The sequence below is a fragment of the Nycticebus coucang genome, chromosome 7 (genome assembly GCF_027406575.1).
Source record: "Nycticebus coucang isolate mNycCou1 chromosome 7, mNycCou1.pri, whole genome shotgun sequence".
NCBI classification, from domain to species: domain Eukaryota; kingdom Metazoa; phylum Chordata; class Mammalia; order Primates; family Lorisidae; genus Nycticebus; species Nycticebus coucang.
Window position 1 is genome coordinate 62,085,970 of NC_069786.1, and position 27,447 is coordinate 62,113,416.

The 27,447-nt window shown below is 35.7% G+C and overlaps 1 protein-coding gene across 2 annotated transcripts in view; it reads right to left on the minus strand.

Annotated features, from left to right (window-relative positions):
- Positions 1 to 241: 241 nt before the first annotated feature.
- The window catches only part of TTC21B (tetratricopeptide repeat domain 21B), a 91,460-nt gene continuing 64,254 nt past the window's right edge, over positions 242 to 27,447 (minus strand). For both annotated transcript variants that reach the window (XM_053597853.1, XM_053597854.1), the window contains 7 exons: positions 15,359 to 15,509; positions 15,009 to 15,170; positions 12,781 to 12,976; positions 8,573 to 8,797; positions 5,086 to 5,206; positions 3,059 to 3,126; positions 242 to 810 (listed from right to left, as the gene is read on the minus strand). In XM_053597853.1, the coding sequence (XP_053453828.1) occupies positions 733 to 810; positions 3,059 to 3,126; positions 5,086 to 5,206; positions 8,573 to 8,797; positions 12,781 to 12,976; positions 15,009 to 15,170; positions 15,359 to 15,509 (1,001 nt within the window). In that variant the 3' untranslated portion in view covers positions 242 to 732. The remainder of the gene's footprint in view (positions 811 to 3,058; positions 3,127 to 5,085; positions 5,207 to 8,572; positions 8,798 to 12,780; positions 12,977 to 15,008; positions 15,171 to 15,358; positions 15,510 to 27,447) is intronic.

Below are 27,447 nucleotides of genomic sequence, written 5' to 3' on the forward strand. Positions count from 1 at the left end.
CTGATTTCAGATCCTGATTATTGAAGGATCTGAATCACACTGGCATTGAAAGTAGAAAGAATGAGCTCAACAGAGAAAATGGAAATTCACCTTCTTTATACTTGTCCAAAAAAGATTTTTTTATGAAAGTCACATTTTCTACAATACAATGCTACCCATTAACACAGAAAACTGTGTGGGGAGTTTACCCTGATTTTGCAAAACTGATGTCTTCTTAGTTCCAAGAGGAATATAAACCATATATTTATAAATTTTTTATTAAAATATATATTTAAAATATATCTTATCTTTCTCATAATTATTTACAAGGAAATTTACTCCAATCTTGAAACAACATAGAGTATTACAAAAAATATTTGAACAGAGAGCAACACGCTTTAAATATATGTCCTGAAATAAACAACCAACACTCCTTAGAAAAGATATAGGATATTTAATTACCAAGATTTTAACAAAATATTCTTTATAGAAAGGGATTATCGTCTTAACCACAGTGCCATCAAATCTGTACTAAATCAAAACAGAGTCAAATAGATCAGGTCTCATTCAACTTCTCCATTGGAAACACGGATTTGACAGGGCACTTGTGCCTACGTGCAGCAGCAGCAGCCTCTGCTGGAGAAAGCAAGCTTCTAAAACACAGCGTCACTTCAAATTTGCTGTGAACTGTAAGAACTCAAAGCTAGATTCCTTTCATTTCTCACTTAACCAACAAACGGAGCTAAATTATTTTCAAGGTCTTAAAGATGTACGGGCCTTATCAAGTATATCTTTTCTGATTTTTGGATAAGATGGATGTGCTTCAAGAACCTGCAAAACAAACAAATAAAAAACTCATTAAAACTTGTAATTAATATTGAAAACTAGGGAACTATAAGCCCATATCACAAAATCCCAAGACCAGAGATGTTGGCGTGGATGTGGAGAAAAGGGAACACTTCTACACTGCTGGTGGGAATGCAAATTAATACATTCCTTTTGGAAAGATGTTTGGAGAACACGTAGAGATCTAAAAATAGATTTGTCATTCAATCCTATAATTCCTCTACTAGGTATATACCCAAAAGACCAAAAATCACATTATAACAAAGATATTTGTACCAGAACGTTTATTGCAGCCCAATTCATAATTGCTAAGTCATGGAAAAAGCCCCAGTGTCCATCAATCCATGAATAGATTAATAAATTGTGGTCTATATACACCACGGAATATTATGCAGCCTTAAAGAAAGATGGAGACTTTACCTCTTTCATGTTTACATGGATGGAGCTGGAACATATTCTTCCTAGTAAAGTATCTCAAGAATGGAAGAAAAAGTATCCAATGTACTCAGCCCTACTATGAAACTAATTTATGGCTTTCACATGAAAGCTATAACCCAGTTATAACCTAAAAATATGGAGAAGGGGGAGAGGGAGGGGAGGGAGGGGGGAGGTGGGTAGAGGGAGGGTAATTGGTGGGATTACACTTACAGTTTATCTTACAAGGGTACATGTGAAACTTAGTAAATGTAGAACGTAAATGTCTTAACACAATAACTAAGAAAATGCCAGGATAACCCGTGTGATGAAAATGTGTCAAACGGTCTATAAAACCAGTTTATGGTGCCCCATGATCAAATTAATGTACACAGCTATGATTTAATAAAAAAAAAAAAACTTAATAGAAGTGAGCACTACATTAATAGTTATAATTTCATTCTACTAATACTAGCTATAACATTTTTTTAAAGGCGACATCTTAAATGTAAGAAGATGACTTATTTATATTAAGTTAATTTGATAACAACAGTAGAATATAAAGAACTTATGTGGAAAATATAAGAAATATAATTGTTTCCTTAGTAGATGAATTATAGCAAACAAATTTAAAATATTTAAAAATCAATTTAAAATAAATTACAAATCAATTTAAAATATTTTTGTTATGTAGTTAACTCAGAAGGTGATTTTTAACCAGGAGCATGCATCAGGTTCACCTGAAATGATTTTATGACATATATATTTCCAGGTCTACTGAGTATAGCCGTGGGAAGGTGGTAATTAAAGAAAAAAACATCCAAACTCCACAAATGATTCTGAAGTAGTCACTTACATTAATGTAGAACCTTTACCTTAATGAGAAATTGTAGAGAGGACTCATCTCAACAGTAACTATTGAGGACAAGTATTTACCATAATGATGCCACACACAGCTTTCTGGGATAAGGACATTACAGAATTCTTTCCTAAGGAGTTTTCTACAATGTTTAACATAATGCCTAATGTGGAATGTCAGGAGGACAATGTATGTATAAAAAATAGGAAATTCTAAAACTGAAATTTAAATTTTTGTCATTTTAGTTGAGTAGGGGATGAATTCTAATGATCTAATGATTTCTAAATTACAGAACCCCTTTTATCTCTAATTTATCGATCTGAATTTGCTAATAACCAGACTTTGACACATTTGCAAGAACTTCTACTCAGGACAATGATCTGGAGAAACTTATCTTCAAATATCTAACTTAAAGAAGAAATCTTACTTAACGTTTCCCCCACTAGTTTTGTGTTTAAATTGACATAAATATTTTATTGTTGATTTTAAAGTAAAAACACATTTGTTTGTAGATAAACTTTTATTACTTTCTAAAGTTTAAACACTGATAATCTCTTGGGAATATATTTGATAACTCATTTAACTAAAATACTACATCCTTCACTTCTACTCACACACATCTTCAGATTCTTTTTTTTTTTTTTGGTAGAGACAGAGTTTCACTTTATGGCCTTAGTAGAGTGCCATGGCATCATGCCGCTCACAGCAACCTCCAACTCCTGGGCTTAAGCGATTCTCTTGCCTCAGCCTCCCGAGCAGCTGGGACTACAGGCGCCCGCCACAACGCCCGGCTATTTTTTGGTTGCAGTTCAGCCGGGGCTGGGTTTGAACCCGCCACCCTCGGTATATGGGGCTGGCGCCTTACCGACTGAGCCACAGGCGCCGCCCACATCTTCAGATTCTTAAAGTCAGAAATTGTACATCTGAAAAATTTTAAGAAATCTAAATTTAAGTGTTTACCTGGTGACATACATCAATTGCATCCACATATTTTTTTGCTTTTAAGTAATTAAATGCCAGTTTGTATCCTGTTAAGGAAAAGAAAAAACCATAATGACATTACTATTTATAGAGCAACTGCTAATACGGTTAATACTTTTTCTGGCCTCCCCTTTGTTTGCTAACTCACTAGAGAACTTCTAAGGAAGGCTGGAGACTGAACTACCACAGGGAGACATGATGAGACAACAGAAGGCAAGTGACATGAAAGAAGAGATGGCAGAAAAAAATGGGGATAGAAAAAAGGCCCAGATGAATATACTGTTCGTTGCGTTAGAAGGCTGCCATTCTGTGAGTGTGGTTTCTGAACTTACTAGAAAAAAGTCTCTATAGAAAAAACTCATCATAGAGCCATAAATGACATGCAGCTGTCCTTCTGTACCGTGTAGATTTATTTAGCACCTAGCACTCGGGCAGCCCGGTTTCTATACTCATGAGGTCTTCATTTTATTAGGAAAGGGTACATTAATAATTGCATAAGTAAATAAATAATTTCACAACTGAAACAAATGCTAGGAAAGAAAGACCCAAGTCAAGTGAGTTATAATAGACAGGGGAGAAAAAGGATATCCGGAGATGGCTGAAATCTGAAGAACGAGGCACAAACTAGGCCGGGTAGGAATCACGTACACTTTCAGGAAGAGGCAGGGGCATGTGTCAAGGTCACATAGGAATGGAATGAGCCTGGAGTGTGTGGTGAGAAGTCCCAGCACGTAGGACAGACAAACACGCAGGAAGGTGACTTAGTCACCATATGTCCCACAGCAGTGACCAGTGAGAGTCACCACAAGCTGTCACAGTTCAACTACTGGCCATTAGAAAGATGCTTTAAGAAATACTGTAATGATGGTTCTGTAGAATGCTATAAACAAGAGAAAACTAAAGAGGAGACATGAAAGTCATAGTAGCTGTATGCTCAGTAAAGAAGATACAACACAATGTAAAATAACCTATCATAAGTGTTTCACTTTGCTGCTCAGACAGAAATATGAATTAAGGAAATGTGAATGTTGCTCTTGGGCTCTAGTGAAAGTACCAAAACAAATTTTAAAAATTTCAAACAAATTCTTTAAAAATAATTTTTTTTTAATTGACAAATTGTACATATTCAAGGTATACATGGTGGTATCAACAAATATTTCAAAAGAATTGCTTGATAACACAACCAGGCAATAGTAAAACATAAGAAACAGAAGTTAATTAAAATGTAGGGTATTTCATATATAATCATGCACCACATCTTGATGTTTCAGTCAACAATAGGCCTCATATATGATGCTGGTACCATAAAATTATAATTCTGTATTTTTACTGTAACTCTTGAAGGCATCCTCATGATGTTTATATAATATATTCCAACGTCTCTGACATTTCCCCCAGATTATAATCAGACTTAGAGGTTTGGATTTGGTTTTGATTTGGGAGAAGAGGGGTGAATCTATTTCACATACAAGGCCATGTTTAGACATGTTTGGACAAAGCAGCAGACACTGGAATTTAATGATGTTTCTAAATGCTCAGGAGAAAAAAAAAACGTATCTCATGGTCAAATAATTGTGGGAAACATGGCCTCTCTTGACATCCACAATATGGGGGTTTAAGGGCCTTCAGAAATTCTACAGTAAAGAAAGCTGAACAACTTGGTCTAATACAACGTGTTCCTAACGTACCTGACAATGGTCTACTTTTCCTCACAGTAATACTATTTTGAAACAGCAGAGGGTGAAGGGAGAGAAGGGGCAGAATAATTAGGACTGGATGTCCTGTAAGCTGACTGAGGACAAGTGTGGACCTCAGGAAATTGTATCTAACTACTAGTAGCTAACAATTCATCATGAATATAAAATTTATTTTCTTTTTAGAAAGGTTGCGATGAAAGTTGGCTCAATGTGTATTTTGTCCTAAAATATCAGATACAGTGAAATGATTTACAAATAAATCACAATTTTTCTGTGAACACTTAAGAGCGTCTAATTTGCCACACTCACCAATGGCTGGGTTCATCTCATTGCCATGTCTCCACGCCATCTCATAGTTTAAGGCAGCGTCGGCATATGCTTGCTCTTTTTCCATGATGTATCCCATATATTCATAAGCTTTGCAGCAAGACTAAAGAAAAATGGAGGCTATATCAACAGACTAAACTGGATACTACGAAGACTTTAAGTTTAGGGGATGTTTACGACTACAGAAGTCAATTGCATTGACCCACTAAAGTAACACATAAAACAATGGTTTCCCACTTTAGCGATGCGATCAAATTGTTTATAGAACTTAACAAATGATTCTGATGCCAAATCTTTACCCAATCCTACAGAATCAGGTTTGTTTTCTTTATATAATCAGAAACACAGATGCGGGCATATGTATTTTATACATGTACATGTATACTATTTATTATGGATAATTTCAACACCTACAAATACAGACGTAGGAGTACAATGAACTGAAACCACAGCATATCTTCAACAATTAATTCACGACTCACCCTGTTCTACCTCTACCCCTACATTTGTCCTTCTGTACCATTAGGAAAAAAAATCCTCAGATATCCTATTATTACATCCATAAACATACTAGTATATATCTCTAAAAAATAAAGATATATTTTTATTTGTTTAAACATAACCACAATTTATCACATCTAAAATGTAACAATTCCTTAATATCACCAAATATCCCATCATTATTCTAATTTCCAATTGCCTCTCACTATATCTATATTTTTTAGTTTTATTTCTGTATCTATAGTTTTTAGTTTGTTACAATGAAGATACAAATAAGGCCTAATGTGTACGCAATACAAATGTGTATTGTGACTGGTTGAAATGTCCCCCAGGTCTCCTTCTGATCTAGACAGAGGTTTCCCCTCTATCACTGTGTCTTTTTTCTTGAAGTTAAATGTAGTAGGAAGAAGAATATCCTGGAGTCTCTCACAACTTAGATTCAGTTGAAGGCGTCCTCGTGATGTTTATACAACATATTCCCACGTCTCTGACATTTCCTCCAGATTGTAATCAGACCTAGAGGTTTGGACTTGGTTTTGATTTGGGAGAAGAGGGGTGAATTTATTTCACAGATCAGTGCCCTGATGAGCCACATCAAATCTTGAGGCAAAAGGAAAAATGCACAATCCTGGATGCACGTTTTAACGTATGTTTTACTACAAGTTCTTTCTAAAATATCAATTTAAAAATATCAAAGAATTGGAAAGTAGGAATATTAAAATACAACATTATTTTAAGATTGAATATTTTATTTATACCTAAGTAAAATTTATTTTATTTTTATATTTTTTACATTAATGGAAAAAATTTCATCAATATTTTCATTAAAACCACTAGCCAAAAAATTGCATTTATTGTTATTTATCTAGATTACTATGTGCTTCACTTATCTCACTCCAGGCTCGGCCGTCTCTTTGATGTGTGTTTTTCCATTAGGAAGCACAGTGTCTGTTTCTCTAACTTTTTGTAATGTTATACCCATACGTAAATTTATTCAGGTTTAAAAATGGTGATATTCTACCAATCTTTCTCCATTTATTAGCCTGAAAAATATCTACAATGAGAAATGTCTCTTTATCTACTATTTGGTTACCTAATAGTTTGTATAGAAAAGGCAGAATAAATGCTTAATTCTTTCCCTTTATTTGCCAGCTTTAGAATAGTCCATTAGCACACTGAAGTGTGACCAGGGAGGTTTTCTTTCTGTTTTGGAGCTTTGTGAAGACATGGAGTTAAACAGATTTGATATGTTTCACTATACGGCAGTTATCTTTATTATTGATTCTGAAGAGTTCCAACCTTGACTCCTGGGAGTGATTCCAAGTTGGCTTCTGAGACTCTGACATGACTCTACTCATCTTTGTAACTTCCTTGCCATTTGGGGACAAGATAGTCCAGTGTCATCTTGTGTATTTCTTGCCCAGATTTGGATGGATTCTATTCTATTCTATTCTTTATTATTTTTCTTTTTTTGAGACAGTCTCACTTTGTTGTCCTCGGTTAGTGCTGTGATGTCATAGCTCACAGCAACCTCAAATTCTTAGGCTCAAGTGATTCTCTTGCCTCAGCCTCCCGAGTAGCTGGGACTACAGGTGCCCGCCACAATGCCCAGCTATTTTTTTTTTTTTTGGTGGGGGACAGGGTCTTGCTCTTGTTCAGTCTGGTTTTGAACCGGTGAGCTCAGGCAAGGCACCTGCCTCGGCCTCCCAGAGTGCTGGGATTACAGGGGTTTCCATTTTTTTAATTGAATAATTCAAGGTTCCTAAGCTTTAGTTAACTGAATCTCATGCTTCCAATATTAACAAGTCTAACAAGCAGGGCTGAACAAGGTCTCTAAAGTGCTCCCATGTTTCACTATGCAACAATTTGCTGCCAGCACACTGATAGACTGAAACTCAGTGTAAAATCCTAATTCTCAGGCACTCTTGTTGATCCTAGACTAGACACAGAAGGGTCAACTATCCGGCGGTTTAGATTCCAATTAAACTTAAAATTGATATAACTGATCACTTAGAATAGTCTATAAATTGATAAATGGCTGGATCTTTTAGGTTTTTAAGTTCTGAAGAAAACGTCTTAATAGTATTAGATAATTGTAACTCTTCTTTAAAAACCAAATAATTCATTTGTAATCTGCTTAGTGAGAATGAAACAGATTTACTATGACTAAGGTTTGGAAGTAACTGGTGTGAATCTGTAAAGATAAAATCAGTAAGTTTTTAAGTTGAAGGCAATTATTTCTCAAAATAAATGTGATACAAATCTTAACTTGAAAAAAGCCTTAAATTCTAAGGCTTTTCAGTTTTATATCTGAAGAAAGGAAGGCTGTTTTATTTAACAAATCAAATTAAATGCCAAAAGGACTTTACCTCACAAAATAGAGGGTCAAAAAAAGTATACATAGTTTAAGAACAGAAACTGTATTAAATTGTGTCACTCGTGTGAACCAATAATGTTTGTTATCTCGTATCGTGTGTCTCTTGAGTATCACAATTTTAATACAATTTTCCCTTTCTTAAAATGTGTATACATTTTTTTGGCTTTGTTTGCATATTATGCATAGTGGATGCTAATAATAAGGAAATGACATGCAGTTCAGGAAATTCATCAAGAGCATTTCTTAGGAGGGACAGATGTCTGCAATTAATATTCTGCAATTTTCACTTGTTCTGGGTCTAGATGGATAATCAGGAGAATGCTTCACATTCCAAAAACACATTGGGTGAAGTAGGACCTCACTACAGCTGAACCTTGGAACTGAAGAAATCTCTCCTTCCCCCCGCCCCCCACTTTCAAAGGTAAATGGCTGCTTACTTAATGTTTATTTCCTGATTGTGGCAACAATAAACTTTGAATTTTCCAGAAACACCCAGGAATCCTTTGAAATGGTTCACCACCCTGTAATACCTGTTATAAAAAACTTATGCAACAACAGTGAACAACTGCTTCTTCCTCTTCAATCACGTACCCTGTTATGACGCAGGCACCGTTTTAACAGCTCTTCCGCCATGTCGTATTTTGATGATTGAATATAAACATCAGCAAGCAGCAGCCAGCTCTTCTCAAACTCCTCGGCATCAATAGGGTTCCAGTTCATTTTTGCAATCCGCTTCAGCTGGTTTCTGGCTCTTGGTGTCTGTTTCAAGATCATGTAGGCTGTTGCCATTCCCAAGAGCGCAGGGATATGATCCTTCTGTAAGAAAATGAAACTCAGACCATTAGAACACAAACATAAATGTCCTCTGTTTGAAAAAAAAAAACAAGGAAAGCATAAAAATGCTACATAATGTAAGAACTAGTCTGTGGATTCTCATTCTAGCTTCATCACAGAAAACTGTGATGACATCCACTGTTTAGGACAATGACAACTACGTGGATGCCCTGACTGCACAATCCCAACAACCACGGGGACTCCATCTTCAATGCCACTGAAACCGCCCTGGTTAAGTTTTGTGTAGAAACAAATAAAATTATTTTTCAGTAAAATTCTGATTGAGCAGTTTGTATTTCAGTTTTAACTTTTGGCTCCTTAGTTCTTTCATCTGTCAAAGAGGAATAGCAAACAGTGATTTTTACCTGCAAAAACCATACTTATCCATACTCACTTATATGCTATTTTTCTTCCCTGCTCCTTTTATTGAAAAACCCCTTCTTACAATAAAGCATGAGCAATAAAGTCTTATAAATAAGGCTTACAATTAACTAATAATTTGGAAATTACAAAAAATAAACTTATGCCTTAAAATATGCTTTTAGATTTGGAGTCTAGAGCTCCCTGAGAAAGTCTATAAAACATTATATTCTCTTACATATAGTTCACAGTCAGAAAATGTCACAGTGTAAAAATGACCAGGTTAATAAAAATTGGTATAAGCTGAAGGCCATTAGCAATCTATTTTTTTTGTAGAGACAGAGTCTCACTTTATGGCCCTCCGTAGAGTGCCCTGGCCTCACCCAGCTCACAGCAACCTCCAACTCCTGGGCTTAAGCGATTCTCTTGCCTCAGCCTCCTGAGTAGCTGGGACTACTACTACGCCCACCACAATGCCCAGCTATTTTTTGGTCGCAGTTTGGCCGGAGTCAGGTTCGAACCCACCACCCTCGGTATATGGGGCTGGCGCTTTACCGACTGAGCCACAGGCGCTGCCCAGCAATCTATTCTTAAAACTAATGTGCTTAAGCAAGAATGTGTATATCCCTGATTAAGCTAAGGTGCTCCTTAAATTTCAACAGAGAGATTATGAAATTTTTGTAAAGATGTAGGCCTAAGCTTAAAATTAAAAAAAAAGGGTGAGAAACTGTGACCTAGAAATTATAATATCACAATGACAATAAAGGTACACTGTAAGATAGCAAATTTGGGTAACTAATAAGAGTATTACAGAAGAAGGGTAGACTGGCAAAATATTCAATTCCCAACTCTGATCATGGTTGGAAGTCAGAAATAACTCTGGAACAGAGATTGGCAATTCATTAGGGCTTGACAAAATGGCTTTTAGGATTATAAAAACTTCTTTGGCTCTAATTCTCTATTAATAAACTTGCATTATGTAATTTATTTCCCTAGGGAAGGAACGGCAACTGTTTCATTTGAGTGCCAAGTCTAACCAGTTTGTAGTGCATTCTGAAAACCTGTGTGGGGTGTTATCAATTACTGAGCCTTGCCTTCACCGTCACCCCTGACCCCAGGTGGGCTTAGAGAGGACAGAAGATAGAGGTCTGCTATGTGCTTGTCAGCCAGGTCCTAGGACAGTCTAAGAAGAGAGGAGTCCTATGAAAAGATTTTACACTGTTCAATTTAAAACCAGGCTCTCTAAATTTAAAACTACATACCTCAAGTTTGGTTAGAATCAATCAGTTCTTCACATCTTGATCACTCCTGAGTGAACTGAAAAATAGTTTCTAAAACTGCAAAGCTGAGTACAATACCTACTTAGACCATGATGTCTTTTTTTCTGCAGACATCCTAAGATTTTCAGCCAACTTCTCTCTTTCACTCTCTGTCACTCTAAACTGCAACAACTTTAGATCACAAAGGGCAAGACTCAGGTTTGGACTGTGCAGCTCTATTATAAACAACACACTTACAGTTCAAGGGAATGTGATGAAAGCAACACTTTAGTGTGGGCTTAATGAATCTTCCACAATTTCCTCCATAATCTCTTGTTATCTATCCCTTTTCGATCCCTCTAAATGTCACATACATTTGTGAACGTACCCTATGCTTTCTGCCCCCCAACCTTGCTCATGCCTTCCTTATGATCTAGAACACACTTTCTCTATTTCTGCCTGTGATAATGCATGGATTAACCTTGGTTCTTCAAATCACATCTGTTTCTTAAATAATCCCTTCTTTACAAAAGAGTGCCCCAACTCTCCTTACATTGTTTACAACAGTGTTTTTATTTGCAATTCTGGGACAGAATGTAACGCATTTTGCTTGTGTGACAGCCATTTTAGTCAGCATGCTTATCTCATCTTTTGTAAATTATGTGGAATTTCAAAAAACGGAACATACATTATTTAACTTTGTGATTTCCACTTAGCACCCCCTGGCTGCTTAATAAATATTCATTATATTGAATATATGTGGCCTATGAGTTGAAAGAAAAAAATGTGAGATAAAATGCAATGTTTATGAAACCCCAGCTCATACATACTTATCATTTGAATAATATGGTTGTAAACAAATGAAGATAGTGTATTATTAGCCACACATGTAAGTATGATTAAAAAAAAATACCATCTCCTCAACACAGAAAACTGACATAGTCTTTCTATGAAATAGCTGTAAAGTCATTCACTGCTTTTAGCTTTTCTCTCCCTTACACTTCACAGTAGGAATAATGGTTTCACTCAGAATAAACTCTCACTGTTATGGACAGAACACGCTCTGTAGCTGTGACACCTCACCTACGTGTGTACTTCCTCAGATTCTAGAGATTTTCTTAGATGACTGTCCTACGTCTGCTCCCTGCATTCAGCAGCTGTCATCCACCTGCTGCACAAGCCCATTCATCCGAGCATGACCTTGAGAACATTTCCTCAAGGTCTACAGAGGGCTCTGCTCTAGGAGGTCACTGCTGCTGACACTACCTTGCTGTTTTGTTCCAAGTGCAGCTTACAGTGGTAATAATGCTGCCATCTAGGATATTCGTACCCAACCCCCTGACATCTGAATCCCCTCCACGGTCTTGGAAAGTAGGGGAGAAAGTGATCACTGTAGGGGGTTTTGGGTAGTTTATTACTACCACTGTGGCCTTTGAACCACAAGAAAACACAGCAAACTTCTGCATGTCCTCTGAGAGACACAAATTTTGAGGTTTTGATAGTTGACAGCATTGTTAAGTGGAAAAACAACAGGAAATCCAATGAGCAAACTTAGAATGGCTATTAACAACTGTTGACGGGGAGGGCATCTAGAATTCCTTTCTTGATATCAATTAATTAAAGTAATACAGGTGGCATAAAGTTCATTTGCAATTTAATAGCACATGAACTTCATGGCCACCCTGTACAACAGTGTGTCAGGGAAAAAAAATAGAACAGCTAGTGAGGAAGGTGGCAGATGTGAGAGGGGTGAAAACTGAAAAAGCCTTTCCTTCTATAAGACGACTACTACTAAAATAATAATAATAAAAAGGTTGCAGGAGACAATTTGGTGTTACTGAAGAACAATATCATTATTTGCATGATTAACGTTTAAGATGTCAGTGTAAGATTCCAGGGCCACATAAACGAAAAGGTGAGCTAGTAAGGCAGCCCAGGTGTTTATTTTTGCTTACTAAGTTAATCTAGGCTACATTCACCTCACAAAAATTCTCCAGAGGGTATAGTCACTCCCTTGAGAATTAACTTAGCCACTTTTGAAGAATTCCTTCTCTCTAGAATTTAGTATAGATAAATATATCAACAGCATTAACTTAGCAATTTTTCAAGAATTCTTTTTCTCTCTACAATTTTGTAGTTTAAATATATCATTTGAACAACATTCAGAACAATAACAGTGTCTCTTCTGAAAACGAAGGAAGATTGGGTAAAATTATCTCAAGCTATATGTTAATTGTTAATAAGAGAAAGTCAATTTTCAGAAAAAAAAAAAAAGCTAACCAAATACATTTTTCTCTACTACCAAAGAAAAATAACATAAGAAGGTGAAATAGAAAATCTACTAACCTCAGATGTTGCTATTTCTGTGAAGGTATTTAACGCTTGCTCAACATTAGATTTCTGTTTGGTAGCCATTAGGCAACAGTTTTCCATTATACGAAGTTGTACGTGGCCCTGAGCAGTCTGCGGTTTCAGTTCTTTCAGGAGTTTTTCTGCTGTTCTCACTGCTAATTGCACAGACTCTTGCTTCTCAGACGAATTACTATACACAATTAAAAATAAATCACGTATGTCTATTGCTCATGATACAACCGAGATTAAAATCAGAGCTTTGGGGACACCAGTTTCTCTTGCTGTCATTCATTTAAAAGTGATATTTTGTGAAGAACGTTACTAATTCTCTTCTAATACAAAGTGAAACAGGGCATTTTTAAACAAAATTAATATAGTTTCAGTATACCATTAAAATGTAATTCACTTTAGAATGTAGAACAAAAGTCAAACTTCATATACATTTAGTAAATGTCTTCATTTCAGACAATATAAAACTAGAATAAAAGTAGAATCATAAAATTATCAAATGGTGTATCTAATCATAAACAAAAGGCAAGAAGAGGAGGAGCAATGCCAAGCGCTGGCTACTTCATTGACGCTGAATCCATGTCACAGATGGGAAAACCGAGGCTCTCAAACAGCTGAAGTAACTGCCAAACGTCGCACAGCTAATAAATGGTAAACACGGGCTTTGAATCTTGAGCTTGTCAGACATACACATAAGTCTCCTCTATTTTCCATACCAGGCTGCCTATTAGGTCTTCAGAAATTATATATGGGTCAAAATGTAAATTTAAGTACAATAATTTGAATATTTAATGGCAGTTTTATTATTCTATATGTACATATGCACATACATAAATCCATTATTGAAGTCCAGTCAGCAAGGCCATTGGTCTTTTCCTGAGGCCTGGTTCTTTCTGACTTCCCTCAAACATCTCACACTGTTGGCCACCTTCTTCAAGGCTCCTCTCCTCTGACTTCTGCAACGCCTTACAGCTTTGCTTCTCTTTCCACTACACTGCCCTTTTCTTATCTTTTTCCCTCTTCCAGACCTCAAATGTTAACGTGCCCACAATTAAGTTCTTAGACTTCTGTTACTGCATTCTCCTTACAAAGAGGCCATTTATGGAGGCCCAACCCTACACACCGTGCTGGTGTCTCCCAAATCTGTGATCTCCCTTCTGATTCTAGTTTAGTATTTCAAATTGCTTGCAAAAGACACCCACTTGGATGGCCTATAGTTCCATAAAAGTATGTTACCTTAACCTTTCTAAAACAAATGTAAAACATACAAGCCACTTCCTTCATCTAAAACTTTTAGTCATCTCTGTGATCCAGCCCTCAAAATCTCTCATTGAAACCTCTCAACAGTGTCGTTCTAATTTTCTCCCGCTGGTCCACACAATTTCCCCTAACCAGCATGCGTTATGTATTACCACGATTCCTATGAAGTCCTACAATCATATCCATTTCTGTTTTGTTCTAGCTTGGATGGTTTCAGGTATTGCCTTGCCTCCTAAATAAATCAAATGCTCCTGAAAACAGAAACTATCTTTTATATCCCCTTTACATCCTTGTACACGCCCTGCCGTGCCTTGCCCAAACGCAGGCTGATAGAAACAACCACTGTCCTGCAGGATGCAACAGTGGCTAGTGGGAGCTTTGGGCCAGGTAGAACTCACTGCAAATCCTGCCTCCAGCATTCATTACTAACTATCCTACTACACTGGTTGACTCAGCCTATTCTGCAATCCTGTTGTAGAAAATAAATGAGATAGTGAATGTAAAGTACAGAGCACAAGGCTTGGCATGTAACTACCATTGTAAGGCGGTTGCTATCATCATGTGGACACCTTTTCCCCAGTTGTCACATTCTATGATTTATCTTATTTTCAACAGAGTAATTAGGGAAGTGTCTTCATAACTTTTCTGATTCAGGAAGCCTCTTAAATGCATTCCACGCTTGTTTCAGAATAACTATTTTAGTTAAGATATAAACATCTGACCTTTCATTATTGCTATCCTAGAACTTAGGTGTCTTTTGTAAAGTATTAATAGTCCTGCTTATTATCCCCAATAAATGCTTTTTAAAAAAGGAAGAAAGTAGGTGGTGCCTGTGGCTCAAAGGAGTAGGGCGCCGGCCCCATATGCTGGAGGTGGTGGGTTCAAACCCAGCCCCAGCCAAAAACTGCAAAAAAAAAAAAAAAAAAAGGAAGAAAGTGTCAAACAGTACTCACCCCAGGTCTCCATCCAGATTTTCAAACACTTCACCTCCAATGGTTTCATTATCTGGATTCAAACAGATTTCTATCATATTATAAAGGGCATTCTGGCCCCAGTCACTGTCCTTCCGAGCTTTATTAAAATGTCGAAGGGCATCATTTGGTTCTCCAGTGTACCTTGTTAGATGTTTAAAAAAATTATTTCAATCACTGACTACAAAATTTATACTAGTTTATAATCTGGTAAATAAAACTATTAACATATTTTCATATGTAGATATTTTTGACTACAAAGAAAAGCTTATTTTAATTGGTCTACAATGAGAAAAAAATATTAGGTAGTATTTATTTGCCAACAGATTTACCAAAGATAGAGTCCTTTACAGTATTGAAATCCTGGCTCCAATTTTGATCTGGGGTTATGTTTCTCAGCCATTAAGAAAAATCTTGGAACGTCCTCAAGTTTTCCACATCTTCTTAGGAGATCAATCAAACGAGATAATGTCATATAATTATCTAGGAACAAATAATACTTCAGACACGTGCAACACTTTACGTCTTTTGTTTTTATGGTCATAATTCTACTTCGTTAAAGTATGATTTGTTTCATACGAAGTACAATTTAAACATAAGTGAAGGAATGACACAGGGGCTATAAGTTGTTCAACAGACTGTAGAGCCAACTACAGGAGCACTAAATGATACAGGGTGGGCTGGGCTGGTTCTAAATCGGCAAATCTAGAAAAATGCACAATTGTTGTAACTTGCTTTTTAATTGTTCCTAGGATCAAAACCTTCCATATACAGTTTCTACCTAAATAATTTAGACTCTAACTCTGTAATTCAGAAGAACTGATTTGATTGCACAGGACAAGTCACTGTTTATCAAAAGGCCCCCTTGCCCACTTACTGAACCTTGTAAGGGGGTGACCAAAGTACATTTTGATAATAATGTTTGGAGTGGAAAATAAGAACTTATACTCCAGACTTTCTTTAATATAGGCATATATCTGACATGCCAGATACTAGCTTACTATACTGTACCTTTATCTTGTTAGTCTCAGTATTTTAATCTTACTTTACTTTCTTTTAAGGAAAAATAATTAATTCAGCTCTTTGATTTCAGATCTAATGTCCTGGTATGTTCCTAGAAAGCCTCTCCAAATTCTATCTAGTTGTCTCTTATTACTAACAGTATAACTTTTGAGAATAATTTAATAAATACTTTTTAGGATTATAAAAGTAATATATGGATACTTTAGAAAGGAAAATATAGGAAAGTATAAACAGGAAAAAAAATCATAGTTCCAACTAGAGATTACAACATTCTTAATTAATTAATTAATTAATTAATTTTTGAGACAGTGTCTTATTATGTCACTCTCGGTAGAGTGCCGTGGCGTCACAGCTCTCAGAAACCTCAAACTCCTGGGCTTAAGCGATTCTCTTGCCTGAGCCTCCCAAGTAGCTGGGACTACAGGCATCTGCCACAAGGCCTGGCTGCTTTTTTGTTGCAGTTGTCATTGTTGTTTAGCTGCCCAAGGCCAGGTTCGAATCTGCCAGCCTCAGTGTATGTGGCTGGTGCTGTAACCACTGTGCTATAGGCGCTGAGCCAGAGATTACAATATTTTGATGTGTTTACTTTCCCACATTTATGAGAGAAAACCAATCTATAAAGATTTAAATGTAAGCAAATACACATTTTTGCTTACATTTATGCAAAATTAACTTTGCTTTCATATATACAAAACTGGAGTTACGATGGGGTTTAGATGTTGATTCAATATTACATAGTAAATATTTCCCAATTGTCATTAAACAGTTTTCCAAGACATGATTTTAATTGCTACATAACAATCTATTTTACTGATGACTCACATTTTATTTACTTCTCTATAGTTGTGTTTTTTGGTGTTTGGGCTCTCAACTTTCAATTTGCACAGGACTGGAGATATGTAGGGGATTTATAACAATCCTTATATAACCTATTCTGATCACTATCTTAAGACTAAAACAGACAAACAAAAAAGCCATTTTAAAGCAATTTATCTTTGATTCTATTTTCCAAGAAAAGAGATGAATACCTTACAATGTAACAATTCCACTTTTGGATATATATATAGCCCAATAATTAAAAGCACAGACCAAACATTTTGTATGTCAATGTTCATAGCAGCAGCATCCCCAGAAACCAAAAAGTGCAAAGAGCCCAAATGCACATCAACAAATGGATGGATAATCAAAATACGTATGTACATACAAAAATATTACTCAGTCTTAAAAGGAAGAAAACTGTGACACTTACTACAACAAAAGGACAAATGCTGCCAGAGACTACTTACATGAGGTATCTAAGAATAGTCAGTCAAATTCATAAAATTAGAAAGCAGAACTGTGGTTGCCAGGGGCTGGGGCTGGAAAGGGGAATGGGGAGTAGTGTACAGAGCTACAGTTTGGAATGATGAAAACTTCTGGGAATGGATAATGTTGACGGCTTACACATCAACGTGAATGTACTTAATGTCACTAAACTGAATACTTAAAAATAGATGATAAATTTCATGTTACGTATATTTTACTACAGTAAAAGTAATATTTTAAAAAGGAACCACTGGAGGCTCTGCAACTACTCAATCATATGATGTCAAAATCATACAGGTTGAAAATATTATCATTTTTCTGCCCTGAGACATAATCTTGAGTCTGCAGATTTTGTTGTTGCCTGATAGATTTAGTATAACTAAAAGGCACGGCATGATAAAAATATGTTTTTATAAAAAGGTAATTTAAATATTCATCTTGTCTTTTAGCAATGTAAATTCAAGCAAATTACTCAAATTCTCTGAGTCTAAGATTATTTCTTAAAATAGGATTACAAACTGACCCTAAGAGAACTATGAAAATCAAGTAAAATAAAGGCTTAAAAAATATTTATGAACTATAAATGCTGTTAGCAATATTTATACCTCTAAAAGGTTTTGATAAAAAATAGGATGACTATTTCAAAACAAAGCCATTGCACCTAGAAGATGTATCTGATTAACTGGAAACTAAAGGTTAAAATTTATGGCCAAAATTTTTTTGTATATATCATTACTAATAATGTGTAATTTATGATAAAGCTAGTATTATCTTAAGTCAACATTGGGAAGGCAGTTTCTTGAATAACTCTCTCCTTATAATACTACTGAAAAGTATTCATTACTATTTCCACTTACAATTACCACATTGGTAGATTAAATTATACTTATTTTATCTTTTGGTTAACTATGAAATTTGACAGAAGGGAAGTTTATGCACTTAAGAAATCATTCAAACTGAAATGTATTACCCTCTAAAAAGTTTAGATGCTCTATATTGATGGAGAGTGGAAAGACATAAAAATAATTATAGTGTGATGTGATGTGGGATGCAAGTTTATGGAATTACAAAGCGAAGAATTCCTCATAACTTTTCCTGGGAGAGTCAAGAGAAGCTTCAAAGAGGAGCCAACTTTTGAGCAGCCTCCAGGGTAGTAGGAAAATCTTGCTAGACAAAGGCCTCCAAATAACAGCAGCACATGCCAGGGCAGAGGCAGAGAAGAACATGGGGACTGTTGGTATTATTAAATATTAAGGTAGAGGAAGAGGGATAGGAAATACGAACGAACAGAAAATTTGGGGCCACATTATTATGAAAATAATGCTATGATTTTAGACTTTACCTTAAAGCACTACCCTAAAATTTTGAGCAAAGTGATAGCTTTTGATTTTTAGAAGTTCCTGGATAGTCCAATGGTAACCACCAGCAGCGAGAGCCTAAGAGTCTAGAAGATTTGCTGGGAAAACAGACTATGAGAGGTGATAAGGGTCTTAATTAGAGCCGTAAGCTAGGACAGCATAGACTGGACGTGTTAGTTAGCTACCAAGCAAATAGAATTGATGGGCCATGTTAACCAATTAGTATGAAGGCAGGGAAAAACTTAAGGTGATTTAGAGATTTTTGAGAGAGCAAAAGAGCAGTCTGTCAAGAGACCAATAATAAGCTCTATAAGTGACAATTTTCAATTAGGTAGTTTAAGTCAAATTGGTCAGTACATTTCTGAAATAAACTAAAATACAGCCATAATCTAAAGCATATGAGGTAACTGAGGATGACCAATATGCACACACAGAATGAGCAGAAATGCATATGTTTTAGAATAATTCTGAAAAAAAAAATTTATGGATGTCACTCACTGATCTATTCAACCAATAAACATTTACCTCACACTATATATGCCTTGCATGGTGTGTGATATTGGGCATAGAAGATCAATATGATCTTAAGTTTGAGGAATTGGCAGTGTAATGGAGATGTACTTAATAAATGTTTTCAGCAAAATACTGTAAGTGATAAAGAGGTATGAACAAAGTGACCCAATATTAGGGTTACCAACTCATCTTAGGCAAAACTTCCTTTTAGCGCAGGAAGTCCTGCATTTGGGAGACCTTCCTGATGAACCACAGAAAACCATGTTGGACACCAGGTTACATAACCAGCATCAGATATAACATTTTCTAATGTAGGTGGTGGCAATGGGATGCAGTTTGCTTCCTCCCACTCCTGCTTCCTCCCACTCCCCCCCGCCCCCACTCCCAAGGTCGACATATTTTCCTCTGTCAGGAAAGAGAAGGGATACAGTAAAGAACATCATAGACAAAAGGAAAAAATCCACACAAAGACTTGGTGGTATGGTTATATGTCATTTAGAATTACTGCAGAACAGGATCCTTTTATAGAATTTATAAACAACTGATTTTATATTTGCTTAAACCCATCTAAAACAGCCAGTCTAGTAAGCCAATTTAACCATTATCTATTTGGAAAAAATGCTTGTGCCAAGAAAATGGAAATTTAGGTGAAACAATACTCACATGAAAAATGAAGGGTTCTTTAATCTTAAAAAACTAATGTTTGACAATGTCACAAAGAATGGCTCAAAAATGTTCACAGTGGGAAAAGTCTAGTATTTAAAGAAATAAGGTTAGATCATTGTCTCAAAGGGAAAAGACTGTGAAATGGTAACAGCTTGAGATAGAATGAAAATATTGCTTTTCAATGGTAGTTAAGAGAAAGAGAATAGAACAAAACTGAGTCTAGAACTCAAGGTAGAAATGTCAGGAAAAAAATTACATAGGCTTGAAGAAAACAAGGGTGTATTTGAGCAATATGGTTGGGGAAATGGGCCCATATTCCCCACTCAGAGTGAGTACAAGAGGTAAGATGGACAAGTAATTAACAGCACTTCTTTTAATAACAACTAAGTTAGAATAAACAGGACAAAAGAACCAGAAATGAAATGGCCTACTGTAGTTCAAAGGTGACCAAAATTTTTGAAACTAATAAAAATAATAAAGAGAAATTAAAATATTGATATTATAAAAATACATCATATATTTTCCTTTCAATCTTTCTCCTAACTGGGGATATTCCATTTGTAAGGAAAAAGTGATGTTCACGAAATTTAATTTTTTTTTTTACTAAAAGCATTAGTAAATGTAACATGTACAGCTTATTGGGTATTTTGAGTTGGTCTGCTTGAGGTACAGCCACCCCTATGTTTATGTTTCTCTGATCAGGCAGCTCTGACTGCCTATGGCACCATCCTAAGATGACAGTATTAGGGTTTAGAAGAACTGGTATGCTCCAATACTTACCTCTGTAATTTCAAACTCCTTTTTTGAGTGTCTACATTATAGCCTGGGCTACAGTACAGTATCATCATCATAATTCACTGTAAGCTAAAACTCCTAGGCTCAGGCAATTCTTCTAACTCAGCCTCCCAAGTAGGTAGGAATATAGGCACATACTATCATACCCAGATAAATACACATACACACACACACACATATATATATAATTACATAAAAGTATGTATCTTTTGTGGTTCCTTATGAAACAAAGATTTTATATATATAATATATTTATATATTTTATTATATTTATACATAATATATATTTATATATTTATATCTATATAATCTTTGAATTATATATATGAATCTTAAATATATATTAATTATAAATATATATAATAATCATATATACAAGATTATATATAGATATATATAATCTTATGTATAATCTAATAAGCCACCTGATGTTTCTGTTCAGTGATTGACAGTTTCGTGGCTTAGTTTCACAAAGGCTATACAAAAAGCAAACAAACAAACAAAAAACTAAAAGAATCACTTCCCCCCAAACCAATCAAATAAAAACAGAATAAAAGGATAAAGAGCAATAAAGTGTTATCTGGTATAGGACAGTTAGGGAAGGTGCTCAAAGAAGAAGCCAAACTGCAGCAGAGACCTTAGTGAAGATGAAGCAGTAGCCACATGAATATCTGGAAAGTGCATAGTCCAGGAAGCGGGAACAGCAAGAAGGCTTGAAATGCTTAAGATCATAATAGGCTTGGGCTGCTGCCTTCCTAATTTCTAGTTTCCTTTTTCATTATCAGAACTCTGAAATTTATTTCACATGGCACTGTATTCAGCTAAAAGATAACCTTTCTCATCTTCCTTTGCAGAAATACAGGTGATCTAGAAAGGGATTTTTATATTTTTATTTTTTTTGGATTTTGGCTGGGGCTAGGTTTGAACCCACCACCTCTGGCACATGGGACCGGCGCCCTACTCCTTGAGCCACAGGCGCCGCCCTAGAAAGGGATTTTTAAAGAAAAAAAAAATGACTCACCAGGAAGCATACACTTTAGCCTCTACCTCTGCCTTTATCTCCACCCTGGAACATCAATGCTTAGCACCGTGGTGTCACTTGGACTATGAAATGATGCTTAGAATAGGAGTCTGGCTAATGATGATGGACCAAAAAGACAGAAGAGCTCTGGTTTCCTGATTATACCATGGAACCTCCATGCCATTCTCTACATAGTCTACTTTTAGAAATTTCTTTATAGAAGAGGAAAATAACAAGTCCACTTTTACATTTCTTTTATAGAAGAAGAAAATAATAGCCATGCTATTTTAGGCTAGAATTTTATTTTATTTTTTTTTTGAGGGTGGTGTTCCATGACTTTCAGATGAAAGCATTTATAAACTATTTGGAGGCAAGGAATGAAAACAGAGATGATTTAAGAGGATGGTGCAATAATCTATGTGAAAGATGATGATGGCTTAGGCCACGGTGGTAGAAGCAGAGGTGGTTAAAAAGTGATAGAAAGCTAGATAAACTGTGAAGGTACGGCTAACAAGGATTTGCTGATGGACTGGCTGTGATACATGAGAGAAAGATGAGACAAAGGTAACTGTGAGATGTGAGGCCTACATAGTGATACCATTCACTAACATGAGAAGTAGAAGTAAAGTAAATTTAGAGTGTTGATTCTGCCAATCCATAATCATATGTTTCATGCTTGTGGACTGGCAGAATCATCATTGTTAAAATGCATATACTACCCAAAGTGATTTAGAGATTCAATGTAGTTTCCTTTAAAATGCCAATGTAACTTTTCACAGATCTAGAAAAAAAAAGATCTTTGTTTCGTATGGAACCACAATAGACCTCAAATAGCAAATGCAACCTTATGTAATAAGAACCATGAGGCATCGCTTTACCAGATATCAAGCTATATGTTATAAGGCTACAGTAAATAAAACAGTATGGCAATGGCACAAAAATAGAGACACAAGAGAACCCAGATATGAAACCATCCTCATATTTCCATCTGATCTTTGACCAAGCAGACATAAACATACACTAAGGAAAAGCTCCTCTTCAATAAATGGTGCTGGAAAAACTAGAAAGCCACATGTAAAAAACTGAAACAGGATCCACAACTCTCATTGCTCACAAAAAATAATTCACGATGAATAAAAGACATAAACTGAAAACATAAAATTATAAACATTTTAGAAGAAAATGTTGGAAAAACTTATAGATATGAGTCCCAGGAAAGAATTCACACAGAAGACCTCAAAGAAATCACATCAACAACAAAAATAAACAAGAGGGACATCATCAAATTAAAAAGTTTCTGCATAGCCGGGGACACAATCAATAGAGGAAATAGACAAGCCACAGAATGGGAGAAAATATTTGCATGCTACACATCCAATAAAGGGCTAATAACCAGAATCTACAAAGACTCCATGAAGCATTCAAACATATGAATATTAGGAATCACTGAATGGGAAGAAGATTGTCCCAAAGGAATGTAAACTATACTAGAGACTATTATAAATGAAAACTTCCAAAGTTTTACAAAAGATCCCAAAACACTCCCTTCAGATGGATATTGAACCCTGGGTCATCTCAATTCAATCAGAGCTTCTCCAAGACACATTTTAATGAACCTGTCCAAAGTCAAGAGGAAAGAAAAAATTCTATAAGCAGCCAGGATTAATCACCAACTGACCTACAGAAGCAGAACAATTAGGATGACAGCAGACTTTTCAACTGAAACTTTCTAAGCCAGAAGAAAATGATCATCCACTTTCAACATTCTTAAACAAAACAATTCTCAGCCCAGACTTCTGTGTCCTGCTAAACTAAGCTTCAAACTTGATGGAGAAATCAAATCTTTTGCAGATATACAAACACTGAGGAAATTTGCCACAGTAAGACCAGCTCTACAGGAAATACTTAGACCTATTCTCAACACTAACAATCACAATGGGCCACCAGCAAAGTAATCACCCAGAAGCCAAAGGATAAAACTACACAATGGACTTTCACAAAATAAGATGAATAGAACTCCACCTCACTTATCAATTCTCTCAATAAATGTCAATGGATTGAATTCACCACTGAAGAGGCACAGGCTGGTTGACTAGATGAAAAAGCACAAGCCATCCATAGTCTGTCTCCAGGAAACACACCTACCCTTGAAGGACAAATCAAGACTCAGGGTTAAGGGATGGAAAACAGTATTTCAAGCAAATGGAAATCAGAAGCAAAGAGGAGTTGCAATCTTATTTTCAGACATAAGTGGATTTAAAGCAACTAAATTTAAGAAAGACAAAGACAAACACTTTATAATGGTCAAAGGAAAAATACAACAAGAAGACATTTTAATTTTAAATATTTATACACTCAACTTAAGCGCTCCCAAGATTTATGAGACAGACCTTGATGGGTTTGAGCAATATGATATCCACAACATTATAATAACTAGGGACTTTAACACCCCTCTGACAGAACTGGACAGATCTTCTAAAAAGAAACTAAACAAAGATACAAAGGACTTAAATGTGACCCTAGAACAAATGGGATTAATACACACACACACACACACACACACACACAGAACACACCATCCCAAAGCTAAAGAATATACATTTTTCTTGTCAGCCCATGGTACATGCCCCACAATAGATGACATCCTAGGATACAAATCAAACACCAGCAAAATTAAAAGAATAGAAATTATACCTTGTATCTTCTCAGACCATAAGGCAAAAAGGTAGAACTCAACTCCAACAAAAAGGATCATCCCCACACAAAGACATGGGAATTAAACAACTTTATGCTGAGTCATAGTTGGGTTCAGGAATAGATAAAAATGGAAATCATTAAATTCCTCAAACATAACAACAATGAAGATACATGTTACCAAAACCTGTGGTATACAGCAAAAGCAGCCTTTAGAGGAAAATTTATTGCATTAAATGCCTACATTCAAAAAATAGAAAGAAAGCACATCAACAAATTCATGAAACATCTTATGAATTAGAAAATAAAGAACACTCTAATCCCAAACCCAGCAGAAGAAAAGAAATAACAAAAATTAAATCAGAGATTAATGAAATGGAAAACAAAAGAATCATTCAGAAAATTAACAAAAAAAAAAGTTGTTTTTTTAAAAAAGTAAATAAAATCGATAAACCTTTGGCCAGATTAACTAGAAACAGAAAAATAAAATCTCAATCAGAAATGATAAAGGGGAATTAACAGATGCTACAGAGATAGAAGAGATCATCTATGAGTACAAGAGACTCTATGCCCAGAAACTTGACAATATGGAGGAAATGGATTAATACCTGCAATTGCACACGCTCCCTAGACTTAACCAAGAAGAAACAGATCTCGTGAACAAACCAACATCAAGAACTGAGACTAAAGAAACAATAAAAAATTGCCTAATAAAAAAATGCCCAGGTACAGCTGGCTTCATACCAGAATTCTATCAAACCTTCTCAGAAGAGCTTATACCCATGCTGCAGAAATCATTCCAAAAAACTGAGAAGGAAGGAATCTTCCCCAACATGATCTATGAAGCAAACATCACCCTGATACCAAAACCAGGAAAAGACCCAACTGAAAAAGAGAATTTCAGACCAATTTCACTAATGAATAATACATGTAAAAATTCTCCATAAAAATCCTAGCCAATAGATTACAGCTACACATTAAAAAAAAAAAAAAATCATTCATTATGATTAAGTAGGTTTCATCCCAGGGAGGCAGGGCTAGTTTAACATAAGCAAGTCCATAAATGTAAATCACCCTATCAACAGAAGCAAAGACAAAGACCACATGATCCTCTCAATAGATGCAGAAAAAGCATTTGATAAAATTCAGCATCCTTTTTTAATTAGAACAGTTAAGAATGTAGGTATAGGTGGCATATTTCTGAATCTGCCATCTATGACAAACCCACAGCTGATATTATACTGAACGGAGTAAAACTGAAAGCTTTTCTACTTAGAACTGGAACCAGCCAAGGTTGTCCTCTGTCACCACTACTATTCAACCTGGTGCTGGAAGTTCTAGCCAACACAATCAGGCAGAAGAAGGACACAAAGGGCATCTAAATAGGAGAGAGGAGGTCAACTCTCCCTCTTTACCGATGATATTATCTTATACTTAGAGAACCCCAATGACTCAACCACAAGACTACTGGAAGTGATCAAAAACAGTAATTCTCAGAATATAAAATCAATGCCCACAAATCAGTAGCCTTTGTATATATGCCAGTAACAGTCAAGATGAAAAGCTAATCAAAGACACAATTCCCTTCACAGTAGCTCAAAAAAAAAAAAAAAGAAATACCTAGAAATATACCTAATGAAAGAGGTGAAAGAGCTCTATAATGAAAACTGTGAAATCCTAAGAAAAGAAATCATGGAAGATATTAACAAATGGAAGAACATACCATGCTCATGGCTAAGAAGAATCAACATTGTCAAAGCTTCTATATTTCCCAAAGCAATTGACAGACTCAATGCAATCCTCATTAAAATACCATCATCATACTTTCAAGAATTGGAAAAAATAATTCTTCACTTTGTATGGAACCAGAAAACACCCCATATAGCTAAGATAATTCTTAATAATAAAAACAAGGCCATGGGTATCACCCTAGCAGACTTTAGGCTATACTGCTTTGATCATAGTGATAAAAGCAGCATGGTATTAGCACAAAAACAGAAAGATTGTCATTTGGAACCAAATAAAAAACCAAAAGATAAAACTAACATAGCCACCTGATATTTGATAAACCACACAAGAACATACACTAGGGAAAATAATCCCTAGTCAATAAATGGTGTTGGGAGAACTAGATAACCACATGTAAAAGACTGAAACTGGACCTGCATCTCTCACTACTTACAGAAATTGAGACAAGATGGATAAAAGATTGAAATTTAAGGCATGAAACAATAAAAATGCTCAAAGAAAGCATGGGGAAAACAATCGAAGATATCAGCCTGGTGAAAGATTTTATGAAGAAGACTCCAGTGGCAATTGTAACAACAACAAAAATAAACAAATGGACTTAATTAAACTGAAAAGCTTCTGTACAGCTAAGGAAACAACCACCAAAGCAAACAGACAAATTTCAGCACGGGAAAAGATTTTGCATATTATGAATTGCTTGATAATGAGGATCTACAGAGAACTCACGTTAATCAACAAAAAAAGAGTCAATAGTCGGGAGGCTCCTGTGGCTCAAGGAGTAGGGTGCTGGTCCCATATGCCGAAGGTGGTGGGTTCAAACCTAGCCCCGGCCAAAAAAAAAAAGAGCCAATAGTCCCATATATCACTGGGCAAATGACATGAATAGAACCTTCTCTAAAGAGGACAGATAAATGGCTAACAAACATATGAAAAAATGCTCATTGTCCCTAATTATCAGAGAAAAGCAAATCAAAACCACCCTGCGATATCATCCAACATCAGTGAGAATGGCTCACATCACAAAGTCTCAAAACTGCAGATGCCAGCATGGATGTGGAGAGAAAGGAACACTTTCACATTGCTGGTGGGACTGCAAACTAATAACAACCTTTTTGGAAGGAAGTATAGTGAATCCTTAAAGAACTCAAATTAGACTTCCCATTTGATCCTGCATTCCCATTACTAGCCATCTACCCAGAAGATAAAAAAAACCTTTTATCATAAGGACATTTGCATTAGAATGTTTGTCACAGCTCAATTTACAATCATAAAAATGTGAAATTAACTTAAATACCTA